Source organism: Pyrgilauda ruficollis, unplaced genomic scaffold (genome assembly GCF_017590135.1).
Source record: "Pyrgilauda ruficollis isolate IOZ18807 unplaced genomic scaffold, ASM1759013v1 scaffold44, whole genome shotgun sequence".
NCBI lineage: Eukaryota > Metazoa > Chordata > Aves > Passeriformes > Passeridae > Pyrgilauda > Pyrgilauda ruficollis.
This window is the reverse complement of record NW_024525934.1, coordinates 3634353-3651350: the sequence shown is the minus strand read 5'-3', so window position 1 is coordinate 3651350 and position 16998 is coordinate 3634353. Positions and strand designations below refer to the sequence as shown.

The following is a 16998-nucleotide window of genomic DNA, read 5'->3' as shown; positions in this document are numbered from 1 at the left end:
TGTAGGCTACATACCAGTGCCAGATCATGTTGTTGTGAGTTTTTAGCACAACTACAAATCTCCAAAAACTACGATAACCAAGCTATTACACGGCTCTGACACAGAGGGAAGAGCATATTTAAAGCCACACAGTGAATGCATTACTCAAGTAATTTTAATTCCCAACCCTGTACGTATTTTCTCTATATGTTTATGGAGTACAGTGTGAACAAACTAATCTGAGACATACAAAGCCATGCCAAAAATCTCTGTACAAAGCAAATATGTATATCAAATACTTAGTGCTAAACTGGCATGGCATTTAAAAAACTGTACAATCCAGACACACTCTGCTTCTCCTCTGGTTCAGTACAAAAACACACCTAAGTACATACAAATACTATACAAGTATACTCAGTATTTACCTCTATTACATGTAAAGGATCCCAGCACTTAAACTTTCTGAGACATTCAGTGGGGCAGAGTGGAAATGCATACCAGAAACATTGAGTTACAACAAGATACTGAGGCCAAGGCCACTTTCATTAAAAAACCACAATGTCAGCAGTCACAGAAATGTAGCAATTAAAGCAGTTGCCACAGAGTCAAAACTCAGGGATCAATGCTCTCCTCAGGTTGAAATATTCAAGTGCAGAGTGCTTGGCTCCCAGGAGCACCTGTCCCCACACCACTAGGATAGGATAGGGCAACCTCCACCCTTACAGTAAATCTGTCACTATGGAAAAAGGAATGCAGGACATGTAAAGGCAGAGAGTCCATCAACAAGCAGGAGCATGACTACAATAGCCAGTGCTTTGCAAGCATGGAAATTAGGGGTTTTGCTCTCACCACAGCACTAGATTATGCATACTGCATTGAAGTGAAATTATACACAATACACAGATCTTACAAAGAGAAAATGCTCCAGATTTGAACCTGAACTAAGACTGGAAGTAGGTATATGACAATATAGGTTTACAACAATGCAAACCATGTGGAAAAAGGCAGGGAAAGTTCTCTGCTTTACAGCTGTAAGGATTATCTAACAGATCTTGCCCCACCCACTAGCGTCTTTAGACACGCACTTCCCTTTCATTTAAACTAATACTGGACATGGGAACAACAATACAGTTTATTTCAAATATATAACATGCAACAATATTTACTTAGAACTAGTCTAAGCCAAAAGTCTTCATCTACTGCTTCTAGGGATATATGTTAATTTGTATTACAACTGGCTGTCCCTCTTATTGTTTTAATTCCTACAGGTATTTGCTTTTCATCCCTATTAATACAGCACTCATATTTCTTTGATGTGACGAATTAGCTATTATGTGCCTGAAGCATACCAGAAAAGTGAAATACTAGTAATAATAATTCTGGCATTTTATTGATTCTCTTAACAAGGTTAATAATTTTATAGTGATAGATGGGCAATGTTATGTTTCTACATGGGCTACTGGAAAGAGAGAAACTTAATATGCACTGAATTACTATCCTACTCCATTCACATCTGTGTTTAAGGAATTAAATGTGAACTAAGCTTGCTTACAGCAACTTTCTGTATCATTACTCTGATTTTCCATTATACTATTCCTTGTTCCACTTGATGCTTTGCATACTTCCGTTTGGTTTTTGGGTGGTATTCTTTCTTCCCCCCAAAAGAGAACTTACAACACAATGAAAATATTTCCTGAAGTAGTTTTCAAATAAACTTACCTGTCAGTCATGAAATTTACAGTAAATGAATACACCAAAGTTCTCCAAATTAAACGTTCATTATATTTGAATTTGAAGTCAAAGTTTAACCGTAATTAGATAAACACGAACTCACTAACTAAAAAAAAGCATTCACATAAACATGCACCTACTCTATATTGACCACATAGGATATATTAAAATAATGATGACAGTAATGCTTTAGATTTTATTTTTATGCTGGCATTTTGTACTATACAATAGGTTTTCTCTTAGAAATGTTAAGAGGTACACAGGCTGATTTTCCACCCACACAGGTATCTAATAAATTCTTTACTTCTCAAGAAAAAGATAGGGGAAAAACACTGGGTTTTTTCCTAAAAATTATTTAAAACATTTCTTTCCAACTGGACTGAACAAGCTTCAAAAAATCTTTCTAGAGATTTCAGATCTGTACGACATTTATCTGTTCTTAACTTTGGATTTCGGAAGTGATCCAATGTTTTGTGAAAATGGTAGCCCATTCTAGTAACAACCTGAATTAAGGAATTTAGCTTTCTCTATTCCTCTTATTCAGCATTTGACCTATGCAGGTCCCTCTGGAAATATATCGAATTTCCATTTGCCCAAAGTAACTTCTGAACTATGACACCTTATGCTTAAAAAAATAAAAAATAAACAACTTCAATGATAAGAAGCTACTTCATAACTGAAAACATCTGGAAATTCTTTGACAACTAAACTGATGAGAAGAAGAGGCTAAGCGGTCTGGGAAGGTTTGCATTTACTACAGAGATGAAGAACCCTAACAGGAAGGACTGTTTTCAAACATGAAAAAGGAGAACAACTACTTGCAGAGAAAAGACACAAATCATCAACAAAGAATTCTCAGGGCAGAGTATTCCTACACTGTAGCAAATAATCAGAAAACGGATAATGGCAAAAGGATTTTCAAGAATTAAGTTTATTGGATAGAATACAGTTAGAAATTCCTCACTGACCTAAAATTAGGTTGGAAGGAGGGTTAGAACTAAATGACCTTTAAGGTCCCTTCCAACTCAAACCGTCCTATGAATAAACAATGCCACCATCACATGGATTTAGACCATCCTTAGTGGCTGACATGTGGTTTTGAAGGGCCATATTCATACACTGCAGAGAAGCCACACAGCTAACCAGGTTTCCTCAATATTTTGAAGTTCCCATTTGATTTTGTCTCTCCCACCCTCCAATACCCTGCAGAACAGTCAAGTTTTGTAAAGGAAGAACAGACTCCAACCTTCAATAGCAAATCTCAACCAATGAAAACATAAAATAAACACATTTGATACCCAGACTAGCAATTGAAAATCCAAAAAGGGAAAGACTCCTCTTTGTAATTGAAGTAAACAAAAGATTACAGAGTCTGGTGGTGGGATACTTCTGGGCCGCTTGTTGCTGTTTTGCATTGCTTGTTACTGTCTCATGTAAAGGAAGGTATTCTTCCTTCAAATTCTATTTTAGCAGCAATCTTGACTGTAAGATCTTTAATTCAATTGGCAAGAGAAAAAATTTCAAGCATAAGAAGAACACTAATCAAAGCTAAGAATCTGACCATCTGTCCTCTGAAAAACTAAGTGGTATACATGACAAGCAGTTACTTTAAAGATTCTTCTAGCAATTAATACATAGAACAAAGAAAAAAAGAATAAATGACATTTACATCAATTCAGTTGGCAAGTTCTTTGTACACAAGCAAGCAGATCCCACCAAAGCTGCTAAATTTTATTTCTCAAGTCAGGTCATTGGAATCTTTTAATTGCAAAAGCACTTGCTATGTTGATAGGATATCACCAGAAACAACTGTCTGGTACTGAAAATTCTAATAATAATTTTATATAAACTTAAGTACTAGTATACATGTTGCTGGCTTCAGAATAAAAACCAAGTTACTTGGTTTGCAGTGCTTCAGGCAAAGAGCATCGTTCACACTTGTTGACCACTTATCCTTTAAATCCTTCAGTTTTGGGAAGCAAGGCTGCTGAAGTGGCCTAAAGCCAGCCCCCATCAAGGACCTCAGTTACAAACAAAACAGTTAAAAACAGATGGTTTCAAAACTCAAAATTCTGAAAAATAAAGAGCAGCGAAGAGCAGCTAACACTGCACAATTCATCGGGAATCTCCTGCTCAAGGAAGAAAACGAGAGATGACCCGTAGCCCAAGATGCTGCGGAGGGATCCGCTGGGAGCCGCGGGAAGCGCGGCGCAGCCGGCTGCTCGGATCTGGGGCTGGGGAGAGCAGCAGAGTTACAGCGAAAACAAGGAGTCACTGCTGGAAGGGTCCCTGTGGTAAACAGAGTAAATCAGGATGCGAATGCCGCCGTGCAAAGCACAGTTTGCAGCGCGAGTAAACTTCTGAAGGGGAATGTGAAGGTGGCCCTCCCGCTGGGCTGTGTAACTGCACCGCAGATTCAGCTATCCTCGTCACATGCCATGAGGGGACACAACCCACAAAGGCAGGAGCCTGTGTCACACCAACTCAATAGCAAAAAACTAAATGCAGAAGTTCAAAAAGTGAGGCTTGTGTTTCTGACAGAAAAGTTAATAAAGCAAGTTTTGAATTTCCCCTTTTTTCCTGATGGTATGTTACACCTCCTGATCAGAAACAAGATTTCTCATTCCTAGTCTTGACTTGTCTTCTTTGAAGTCTGAAGGCAGTTGGTTTTCCATTGTAAAGTTTTGAATAACAATTCAGATTTTTGACGGCGCTGTATTTACTATAAGCTCTTATCTGCACCACAATCACAGGAGAACATCAGGAAAAAGAAAATTACTGATGAAGAATAACATGTCCTCTGCTATTTATCCAGTAACAATAAAAGTAAGTTTAACTCTAAATAACCCTGCTATCAAAAAATAGTTACCTGCTTTTTACATAACTAAGCTCAGGTGCAATTTTTAATACACTATATCTTTATAGGTATATGGTTTAAGTGAAACAGACTTCTCTGATGTCATTTATTTCACCAGGTGAAATAAATTTATATTACTTATATTTCCCCAAGTATACAGACATGATTAGGGTGGAAATAAAATGCAAAAGCAATTGTCACAAATCCCTCTGACCCAGGCTTTTAGGCACATAGCCAGTCCTAAACTGGCACACCTAATGCTTAGGCACCCACTCTTTGACACTGAGGGATGCTCCCGCTTCTCTGCCTAGCAGGAGAAAGTAAAAGCAGTAATTTACTGTAGGGACACAAAGATATGAGAAGGAACTTTCACATTTGTTATTGTTTGAATAACAAACCAAATGATCAAAAATCAGACTCCACATACACCTTGTCACACTGGTTTATACTTGCTGTAATTATCATACTGTTGCAAGACATCACAACTGTTAGCAGTTCCATTTAAAGTGAGAGACAGGTTTGGACTCAAGAAAATCTCTCAAAATGTGTGAACGTATGCAGATGTATGCTTTTGTAATTGGCTGTGCTAAACAGCTCCCTGGTTTGGAGAAGTCTAACTATGGGAATTAGATCTCTGAACTCACAGCAGCCAGGGCCTACGCAACACTCACAGCAAGGCTACCCCCACAGCAGCAGGCAACTCTTGTGCTGCAACAAAAAGGTGGAAAGGCTGAGGGCAATGACTGCTCCCAGGAAGGGCTGTCTCTGTCACACAAACCAGTCCCAGCCCAACTCTAAACTGGGCTGAAATCTGACAGAGGTGTTCTGTTTGAATGGGCTGCATCCAAGTTCACAGGATGCCTGTCAGGAGTATTATGTAGATTTTAAAAACTGCATGCAGACTTGGCCTTTGCTTCTGAAACAACAATTTAGCGAGTAGGTATGTCACTGCCATTCTAAGAAAATCCACCTTATTAAGACCCTTTTGAAACCTTTTGCCTAAGAGTCAACAAATACTATACCAGTCAATTGCCAATTAAAAAACCAAAAATCTCATTTCAGTTGTGGAACCACCATTAACAGACATAAAAATTAGATCTCCCTACAAATTTATCTTCTTAATACTTCAACCAGCTTGTGTCTTGGCTTTATTCTATTGAACGGCTGAATTACCAAAGCCAGCATTACTGTTCTTCTACTGTCATGGTCTGTCCTTCTGCCTTTCATGCTGACAACATTAAGTGCTTAAGCAATTACCTTAGAACATTTGTAAAAAACAAAAGTTTATATGCATTCATCTGAAGTGAATAAGCACGTCCTGAAACACTGGCATTTTACTATGACCACATACAGTTCTACCACAGAGTGCTGAATAATACCATTCCAGTATGATTGCTTATTCAATTGGCTTGGATCTTCAATTTGTTTTCCTAAACACTAGCTTAAAGTAATGCAATTTTTGTCAACATTGCATTTGTTTTCTTGCTCTCATATGTTTACAGTGGAGTATAAGATGCTACTTCCAAACAAGACACTAAACAGAATAATTTAGAAACTAATTTAATAAACAATTATACACAAAAATGTTCCACAGGCATGAGCCCTGAGAAATATCTCATAAATATCAGAATACCAGAAATATCTCATAACACTAGCACTATTTAACTGTCAAGAGTTTTGTTTGGTAAGTAACAGCAATGCCTACTAAAGACAAATCACACATCTATCCTCAGTCAAAGAAAAGATGGAGAATTTTAGCAGGTGTCAAGGATAATATATATACTGACTCAGTGCACTGAATTTCTTAGAAAATGAGCAGAACTTACAGAAAATGATGAGCCATGCTTTGAAACTGCAACTGGGTAAATTCCATCTCCTAGATGCACAGAGAGCTCCCAGCTACTTCTCTTTGATTTAGCAATAGGAATTCTAAAAAAGAAACAGAAAGAAGAAAAATTTTTAACAGAGATTTCATGCTTCTCCCAAGTTAACCAGAAGCACTTGCCTCATAGGATGGTCCTGAAGGATAAAAATATCATTAATCTATAGACACAGTTGGAGAGCATACCCGAAAAAAATATATACTAAACACATTTTTCTGTCAAACAGCATATAAGGAGAAAATACACTCTTACTTTCTTTCTAGATTTGCCTTGACACACTGGGTATGCTGATAAAGTTATAGGAGGCCCTTGAATACAGCCAGCACTTGCTGTAGAATTAGCTCAAACAAGATGAAAAGCAGATGAGAAAGTGGGTTGGCCGGAGAATAGCAACAGTGCTAACTGGAGCAGTCTTTTCAAGGGCAAAATATAATCATTATTTCTTTAATCTCATTCTCAGTAAATCTTAATTAAAAGCCAATTACAGACAAAAGATTCAGCCAAACAAGTAATACAAGTAATTTTATAACTCGTATACATTTTTAAGTATCTCATCTACAGAGCCCTTCAAGCATACTGAAAAAATAATGATGTATCATCACAGCCCACATGGAGGATTATACAGATTCCTGCAGCATTCTGTGACTGCACCATTTATCAAGTAACACAGGAAACCTGAATCTTTTCAACTTAAAAAAGCACACACCTGGCAGCAAGGGAATGAGAACTGAGTCTCCATTCTTCAAAATTCAGAGTGAAACATGCAATTTTCAGCTATTTTATTCAAATGTATATTCATTCTCCATTTCCTCATTCTAACTTCTTGAGTCTCTTCCACTTTGCCATAACAACTGCTGTCCAAAAGTATACTACAACTTTTCTAATGAGTGGTCACCATATATTACCATGAGCATGCACCACGTGGCCGAAAGGGAAGGCAGGAAGGTGTGATTTACACTCCATTAAAACAAAACCACATTTTGGTATAGGTTTTCTTCCACATTGACTCTTACATATTTAGATTTTTCTGTAAGAAATCTGTAGGGATAATAATTTTATTACCTTTATGTCTATTTTAAGGATCATTTCTGCTATAACAATAATCTATTGTACATTATAGCACTTCGTACACCTTTTATTGCAGCCTGCAGAGTCTACCTGTAAACACGTTATGCCACATGCATCCTTCAGAGGATTCAGGTGACCAGTGAACCACATGTCCCCAAAAAGAGTGCTCAGGCTTCCTGTGGAATCAACGGGGAGAAGCACCTGTGGGGCCTCTAGAGGTCACAGGAGGAGAAATTATCTGTCCAAGCCAAGGATAATACACTGACTTGCCAAGTATTTTAACAATTATTTTAAGAACTTTAGGTTTTTAAGATACCTGGAACTTAAGAAAGCAAAAGTTCAAGTATTTAATGAGGCAAGGAGTTTCCAAAAATTGTGCCTTGCCATGTGCCTGAAAAGGGGAAATGGAAATGCTAAATATATCAGACACAAATAGATGCATACTAATCCTTAGTTACTTCTGGATGCAAGCCAAGAAAGGCCTACATCAAATTTCACCAAACACCTTAGCTCACCTCTATCACTACCCTAAAAGTTCACAAGACAGATATTGAAAACAACCTGTTCCCGTGCTAACGATACCAAGCGTCACCTTTCACATTTAATATAGTGACAATTGTCAAAACAAAAAATCTGAGGAGATTTCTATAGTTTATTGGGTGCAATGTCATTTCTCAGCAACTCATATTGCAATTCCTGTATGTCACCAAACATTTAGACTGGCTGATAGGAAACGTGACAGACACAGGAGTTCCTGAAGAAGAGGAAGAGGAATTTCCTGCACAGGTAGCAGGCAGCAAGCTGAGAGATGTTTTCATTGCACTTCCTGGTATCAGAGCACCAGTAAGGAGGAATACAGGCAGCACTTGGTTAAGTTCTCCACGACACTCCACTGCAACAACCAACAGGATTTAGCAGTTTATAGCAACTTCATATTTCTTACATTAGAACCAGGACCACATCACAAACTCAGCTTGGTAGATCTGCTCCACTGGTGTCATGAGATTCCTTACAGCCTTGCTGGCACAGCCCTGCTTCATATTGCATTTGACTGGAAGTGACCTCATGAATCTGGCTGCTGGCCATCAAAGGAAAGACAGCCTTGTTCTCCAGCAGGGATTATTTTTGTTCAGTCCTGTCTTGCTGAGCTTTGTCAAGTGTATCTCCAAACAGGATGCATGCATCTTGAAAGGCATGACTATCATCACTGCTTTGCCTGGGTTTCAAACAGCCACATAACTCCTCTCTGCAACACCAGTGGCCAGGAGGGCACGGTCCAGAGCTGCATCAGATATACAGCAAGTTGTACTTCCCTCCTGGAATTGCTAGATCCCTTTGCACAGGGACATTTTTCAACTTTGCTAATCAGCTTTGCCTGTGGCTTTTTAACTATAACTGACACTGGCTAGAACATATACTTACATTAGCTCATGACAATCCTATTTCTTCATTAAACCAAATTCCTTTCAAACAAATTATCTTGTAGGAGACTCCATTTTGATAGGATTTGCGGGTAGGGAACGTTCATATAAATAAGGACTACAAAGTCCAAAAGTAAGGATCAAAGTCTAAGTTTGTTGAATATGAAAACGAAGTTGCTCATGTTCATGAACTGCTTTAGAAATTCAGAAGTTTCTGCCAGGCTAGGAAATGAGATTTGTTGTGGGGTTTTCTGTTGTTTTGTGGTGTTTTGGGTTTTTTTAATCTGAGGCATCCGAGTGCATGGGAAATTGTATTTGTTCTTGGCCAAGGTTGCTCCCTTAGCTGAGAAGACTTTTAAGTCCTCCCAAAGAAAGCATCTGAACTCTGAATATATTTCACACTAGTTCACAGAAAATTCCCCAAACTTCTGGCTACTCTCAAAATATAGAGCTTTTAAAATTCTACATAATAGGCTTAAATCCAACATATTGTATTCACAGAAAAAAGAATCCCACTGAAAATAAAAATAGTGCAATTTTTGCTATCACAAAAAAAAAAAAAACAAAAAAAAACAAAAAAAAAAAAAACACCACCCAAAAAACCACAAAGAAAACTCCCCCCATTTCCCTTCCAACCCTAGATTCAGAGTCCACACAATATGTCTTTCCTGGGGTTCAACATGCCCTCATTTTTTTCTCCCAGTTTTGGCAAATGACATATCATCCAATAAAATTACTTCATTTGCCTATAAAGATCACTGGGTGCAGGAAGAAACACAAGTTTCACAGCAAGATGAGTGCCAGGTGGATGGGGGCAGGGCCATGGAGAAGTGTGAGCTGCTGATCCTTGCCAGGAGCATTACACACAAAGGGACAGAGAGAGAGCAAAGGCAGCACTGCAGTCACAACAACAGGAGATGGGTGGAGAAGGGGGCTATAAACTCCTTCCACACTAAAATGGGCAGTTCTGAACCTCTCCACTCCAAATTGCCTTCTAAGGGGAATCATCACAAGCACAGGAACACAGCTGAAGAGTGATGGCCTGGCTTTAAGTCATAAAGGCTTTACTCCAAAGCACCAATTACAAAAACATGTAAGCAACACAACAAGAAAAACAGCAGCATTTGCTGGCTTAGTTATTTATTTTCAAGCTCTACTGCTGTTTGTTCAACTAGAGATGTAGTCTGTGTAGAAACGTATTATGTCCCTTTTACCCCCAAATGCCATGTGTAGGAGAGGAAGACACTTGAGAATAACACAGCAACCAAAGCTCCTGGTTTCTTTGCAAGTTTTCAGTGAGGAAAAGCAGACAACTGCTAAAAATTTTAGGTTGACACATACTTACTGTGCTCATGGAACACATTAATTAAACTATTCTCTATTCTAGTCAAAAACAAGCAATGAAAGAAAACAGACACTCACAAAAGCAAATCAAGTAATAACTCTGCCCTGGCCATTTTGATTGTCACCAATCAATCAGATAGAAGGAACTCAATAAAAACTACAATTTTCTGCAGTTTGTGGCAAATAAACTTCCCTCTCCCTATTACCACTGATGATGTAAATGAGTTAGGATGTCACCAGCTCCTAAAGGATCAGAAAATTGAGTATAGATTTTAATGCTTCCAATTCAAAATATGTCTTCTAATGCTGAGGTGGAAAACACAAATTCCTCTTCACTTCTGATATTTTTGCTGCATAATACTTTATGTAAACAGAGAAATCCCAAACTATCATAACAAATCCTCCCATTTGAAAGATTACAAGCGCTTGAAAACCACATTATGTGACACTCCATAAAGCTGTTTTTCAATTGTGCAATTACCTATTCAGCAGTTAAATAAAAGTGAAATATTGACTTAAAACAATGTTAATGGTCAAAGAATCATTAAGAAATCCTTCATCATAACTTTCACAGCAGGTGGCCTGTAAAATGATCAAGAATAATGTGCTGGATTCTGTAGCCACCAAGGTCAGTTTCTGCATACAAATCTTGCAAAGGGAGAAAAAAAGACCTTCAGAAAGTGGGCCATTCATCTGAACCAAGTTCAGAGAATTTCCAGCACTGTGAAAAGATATGTTATGCAAGCACATAGATGTATTCAGTGGGGGTAGACTGAACCAGCTACATGGAGACTACAAAGGAGCCCTCCCATGGCTCATGAATAAGTCGAGGAAATGATCAGAAAAAAATGCAGAGATGTTTAGACAGATGGCCCACTTAAAATGCCTGGGACAGGGCATAAGCAATTTTAATGAAACTTTAGATCTACCATATAAATTGTTTCTTATTTTCCCTGCCCTCCCCCCACCCCTCCAAAAAAAAAAAAATCAAGAAAGGCAAATAGAAATTAAACAACTCACATAAGAACCCATCTTGCGATGAAAAAAAAATCCTAAAAATAAACTCACAAACCACCAAAAAAAAAAAAACCCAAAAAAAAACTAAAAAAGGGAAGTAAATATCACACTTTTGAGCGTTATTGGTTTAATAAGTTCATACGCAAAGAAATATCCTTCAGAGAACCTTCAGCTATCAGATGAATATAAAAGCAGGGAATGGATAGATTAAAAGAATTCTAAACAGAAGTGTACTGCCAAACAAAACACAAATCTAAGCTTTAGTATCTGAGTACTTTCAACACTTTCCAACATAAAAGTTCATCATCACACAGAAAAGATAAAAGCAGCACTTTCACAGGATTATTTTAAGAACCAAAAATTAAGTGCAAGGAACCTAAGAATCTGGGAATGTTTTATTCAGCAATTTGAAGTATTTTCTGTATCTATTCACGCACATTTTCTACATATATTCAGACTGGTCTATCTATACATATCATGTGCCCTTTTACATTAAAATAGGTTTTCCTTCTTCCTGCTTTATATGTGCATACATATACATGTACCCTTTTCACTGTGAATATGAAAATATACCATCATTAGACTAAATTATAGTTCTTCATATGTCATATAAAATAATAACCTCTACCAGCCTGTGTGCCAGCTGATCAGACAAAGACTGAAAGAATTACTCAACAGTTCTATCAAAAAGGTTTTACATTACATTTTCTTACATATCACATTGAGATCAAGAACAAATATGCATATTTATAACCTATACTCTATTTGAATAGTGACCACAGGAAAAAATGAAATTACATGGAAGGTAAACTATAAAATAGAAAGCAATGCTTTAAAAGGATGCTATGGAGTGCACTGTGCTTTGATTCAGAACAGCATACATCTGGATATTCCCTTTTCCTTTAACAGAAGCTTTTTGAGCCATTTGCACTGACATAAGAGCCTGCAGTGCAGTGACCAACAAAAACCTCCAGTGCCTTCAGCAGTGAAACCCAGATGAGGACCAGAGAAACACTTATAAATCTAGGGTGAATTTATCTGCCCAGACCTAAGGGTATGACTCAATGCCTTTCATCTCTATTTAACTAATAATCTTGCAAAGAACCTAGCTCACCCTGGCTAACCTGCTTCCCCTATGGAGGTCTCTAAACATGCAGGGCTTGGGTCCTGCAAAGAGAGACACCCTAACCCCAATGTTTTACAGCCAGCATCCTCAGCAGCCTGGCAGGGGCAAAGAACGAGGGGCTCCTCTGCCAAAGCTGTCTCCACAGTCTTAACAAGAAATTATCCCCCAAACATACAAGCAAACAACAATTCTAAGCTTCTTGAAAGATCTTTCGTGACTCTTGTAGCTTTAAATCTATCAGATAAATGAAGTAGGACTGCTGTTATTGCCTGTCTTGATATAACAAAGTCATGTTTCCAGAGTGCATGTTCAAAGAATCAAAGATCCATGCTGTCAGTCTTCCTCAGCCTGTGGGGGTTCACATCCACCTCCCATCTCTCAAGAGAAAGAGCCGGAGCCCAGGTAAGCACTGGGGAACCCACCACCCTGTCCTGCTGACGGTAGGAAGGAATGAGAGATTCATGGAGGCTCAGACAATTCATGGAGACTCAGGTTTGCATTCTTTGGGACAAAAAGTTTTGGCACTTGATCCTACTGCCAGGAAACTTCTATGCACTTAGCATTAGTAAACTGCAGGAAACACAGTAACCCTGGGAGCTGCCAGTAGAGCCCAAGACCTCTCAGTTTCAGAAAAGTGTCAGACTGCCCAGTACATCAGCAGGCAACAGCATACCTTGAAAATTTCAAATAAATAAATGTAAAATATATCTGAAACTGGTTTGCTCTCCTATGACATGTTAGGGCCTACTTTATTATTTGGTTTCTGCTGGAAAAAGCAAACATCACAAGCATTAATGCTGGATAAGAGATCCTGATATTTGTCTCATTGCAAGCATTTGTGAAATAAGAAGCAAGAAACAATCAAATCAAGTGTTCACAAGTACAGAGGAAAAGACATTTATTTTTAGTATAATTTACAAGTCTGTGCGTCTAATCTGTTTTTTCAACCATCTTTTATTTACCAAAGGAGGAACCACCTGCAAGCAGGTGCTTTTAATCAGATCAGTCAACAATATTGACTTGTACGTGCTAACAACTGTTTTTGAGAGAAAAATCTAAAAATCTGTTTGTCATCAAAAAAGTTGGGGCTGTTTCTCCTCCAACTGAAGTGTTTCATTTCATAACTTTGTTGTTTTCCAAAACATTAATTTTTTTATTTTTTTTAAGAGAAATTTGGGCAGTTGGCAAAACTAATAATAATCATTTACTCTGTAAAAGGAAAACAGTAAACATCTTTTCCTATACAATTTTTCCCTTATTTCCTTAAGCAAAGAAACTAATTGTGCAGATATTTAAGAATAGTCTTACAATAATTATCTCACTTTGTTTTTATGTGTAAAGAGCTTCAGAAGAAGCCACTGTGATGGAGTAGAGAAGACTAAAACTCCTCTGTTAACATCATCCAGCAGCAGTTATGTACTTTCCTATAACATGATGGTGTTGGGACGTAGCTGCCTGTTGGGCGGTCTGTTTCCTACACCTCCATTCAAAAAAGGGCTCTAAAAAGGGCTCTTCCCAGTAATAATGTGCTATTTTTCACTTTGTATTAAGTTTAGAATATTACAGGTTTGCTGTCCCCATTAAAAATAGGCAGAAGGAAATGCTAAGCTACTAATATGAAAATGAGGTGAAGTGATTAAAAATTACATGTAAGTTTGATAAGGAAATAATCCAATTTTACTTCTACGTATAAGACTACTTTCCATGCTCTCTTTTTTTGAAACATCCAGGCAAACTTCATGCTAGGTTTGCTGTACTCATCTCAGTAGAGAAATCTGCCTACTGATCTTGAGCTCAATTGCCACTAACAGCTGTAAACCTGAATCAAAACAGGTGCTTTAGTGCTTTTATCTGTCATCCCTTCTTTCAGAATTTCACTTATTCAGCCCCTTTTGTAACAGAAGTTCTGGAGAGTATGATAACTCAGAAGTAACAGGACAATATACAGGGGCTGTGATACTATCAGTGTTGTACCTCAGATCAGGAGGAGTTCTCAAATCAAATTTATCCCAACCACCTGCACTTTGATTGCTTCGGATCACACTGCAGAATGGTCTTGGGACGTGCAAATCAGGCCCCTTTGTGATGAAGCAAGGCAGAAACCAGGTTCCAGAGCTGCACCCAGCACACTCCAGTCACAAATGGACATTCAGTTCACAAGACTAGACTAAATCTAATAAAAAGTCAAATACATAAAGTGAAAGTACGAGCTCCTCATCATGAACAAGATGGTACACTTGTACTGGTACACTCTCTAATGACAGCTAGATTAGTTTTTGAATAATCCTTTATTCCCATGAAGATACTGTTATCTTAGTGACAATTTCTGCAATTGCATTCTCTCAAATTCCTAAGTTCAGTATTTAGTCTAGATACAAAGGGAAAAAGAAGAAAAAAAAAAAAACCTCTGACATTAAAATTCAAGCTCAACTCCTCTTATTTAGTTGCCCAGTAAAAGTTATGTTAAGAAGTGTTTAATACCTACCAGCACCTGCCAGCTGAAAGCAAAGAAAATACTGTGAAGTGCCGCATATTTGAAAAATTGTTCTGCAATTGTGGAGGAGAAAACACATATTTTACAATCAAATTTTTAAATTCCATTTTGAAAAAGTCATGGCCTGAGCTGCCTCTATCTTTTTAGATAATATCCTCTTGAATAGATTGCCATTTCCTCAACTACCACTAATTTACAAACTTAATCAAAAAAACCACGTTAACCTATCTCTTTCTTATTCAGAGATACACATCTGACCCACAGGCACTAACAACAAACTGAAATACAGTGTTTCCTTAAAGAACAAAGTTTTTAAAACCCAATATAGTGAAACTTTTCAGTACCTGCTGAACTTACTAAAGGAGGCACACTATCAAGATTGAGAGACAACATAGCACATAGCAACTACTACAGCCAAGGGAAAAGGAAATACATCAGAATAAAGCCATCTCTGAGGAAATTTGGCAACAGCACAGAGGGCAAGAACACTGGTCTTCTTTAAGGTCCACAAGGAATACAATGTGCAAACTAAGGAAAAATTTTACATTATACTAGCTAACCAAAATACAACTCCCAACCTGTCTTAGGCCAAACTGAAAGCACCTTTTTAGAGAACACCACCTCCAAAAATATTTTTGAGATTTTTGTTAAGAGCTGTGTATTGAATGCTGTCTTTCCTGTGGTTTACAGTTTCATTTAGGTCTCACCCTTTTGATCTGCCAGTCCCCTTGGAGCTAACCAGATTGTATTGCCAGAAGTATGGAATTTCTGCCACACTTTGTAGGACTCATGATTTGACCTGGTCTCTCCAAAGCCTGTCAGATATGCAATATCCCAAAGGCATATTATTTAAAATAGAATTACACTTATGTTTTTGTGCATCCTGGAAAACACAAAGCTTGCACCAGATTTCAGTACAGTTCCAGATTATTGCAAGAGCTCAGCCATCACACAGAGCTTATCACCTCCCACAAACTTGTTGCAGCAGAACCAAGAGTCCATCCAAGAGCTTAACCACCTCATGCCAATGAAATCAGTTTGGGAATAAAGCTGTATTGATCATGTTTTTCTGTTGTGCTTTCTCCTCTATAAGAGATTTAATTCAGACAATACACAGAATGCACATTCAGGATGGTCCACAGTCCTGCAAAAGGATGACCAGATTTTCCTTGCTAGCCATCCTATGTGCCATAATGTAAGAAACAGAAGCTGGCCAAGTGCTGGGATTCATTTGGAACTCTGTTTTTCTAGACAGGGCCTGGCTTTTCAAACTACCTGCACAAGAACTAGTGCTGGGTGACAACACAGGTATCAACGATGTATCTACCAAAACACAGGTAAATGTGATTACAGCATTTGGCTAGAAGTACTCAAGCCAGTTTCCAGCAGGCAATGTCACAGCTACTTCCCCCCACTACATGTAAGAAATGTGGCGTATTTCACAGATTCTAAAGCTTCGTTCTCTGTTTCTTCTGCACTAGACTCCCATGAAACAGATTAATGCCACTAATTCTGTTCAGTTAAAGAAAAAAACCATAGCAGATGACAAAACCCCCAAAAGTTCATTAAAAATTATATTAGATAACATAAAACATGCCTATCTCCAACGAGCACTCGTACGTCATGTCTAGACAATTACAGCACATAGCAGAGCTCAGTGACTCTCATTACCTTCCATACATCACCCCCTACACTTCCAGCTCACATCCGGCACTCACACCACTGAGCTTTCAGCACCTAATATTAACCATCTTTTCCCTTCCTAACTAATGCAAAGAGAAAGGTACCTCTCACAATGAGTTAGACCTGAAATTGGCTGAACTACCTTTAGGTAATGCTCAGCTATATTTTTTTACATTACTTAGGCACTACAACTCTCGGCCACAGAAACACAGGCATCTAATAATTTAAGAGTGATACATATTCAAAAGTTGATAAATGCCTATTGCCATCTATGTATTTTCATCCTTTAAATAAAACATCTGCCATTGTTCATATTATGGTCTCACAAATAAAGAGAAGAAAGACAGTAAGAAAAAAAATGTGTAGGGGCTTCCAACTTTGCTAAAGTTATATAC

At 38.0% G+C, this 16998-nt stretch overlaps 1 protein-coding gene across 1 annotated transcript in view; it reads right to left on the bottom strand.

The window, feature by feature from the left end:
* PCCA (propionyl-CoA carboxylase subunit alpha) overlaps positions 1–16998 on the bottom strand; it is a 270494-nt gene that overhangs the window by 99375 nt on the left and 154121 nt on the right. Inside the window, exon 19 of the mRNA XM_041478271.1 lies at positions 6394–6496. Coding sequence (XP_041334205.1) covers positions 6394–6496 — 103 coding nt within the window. The remainder of the gene's footprint in view (positions 1–6393; positions 6497–16998) is intronic.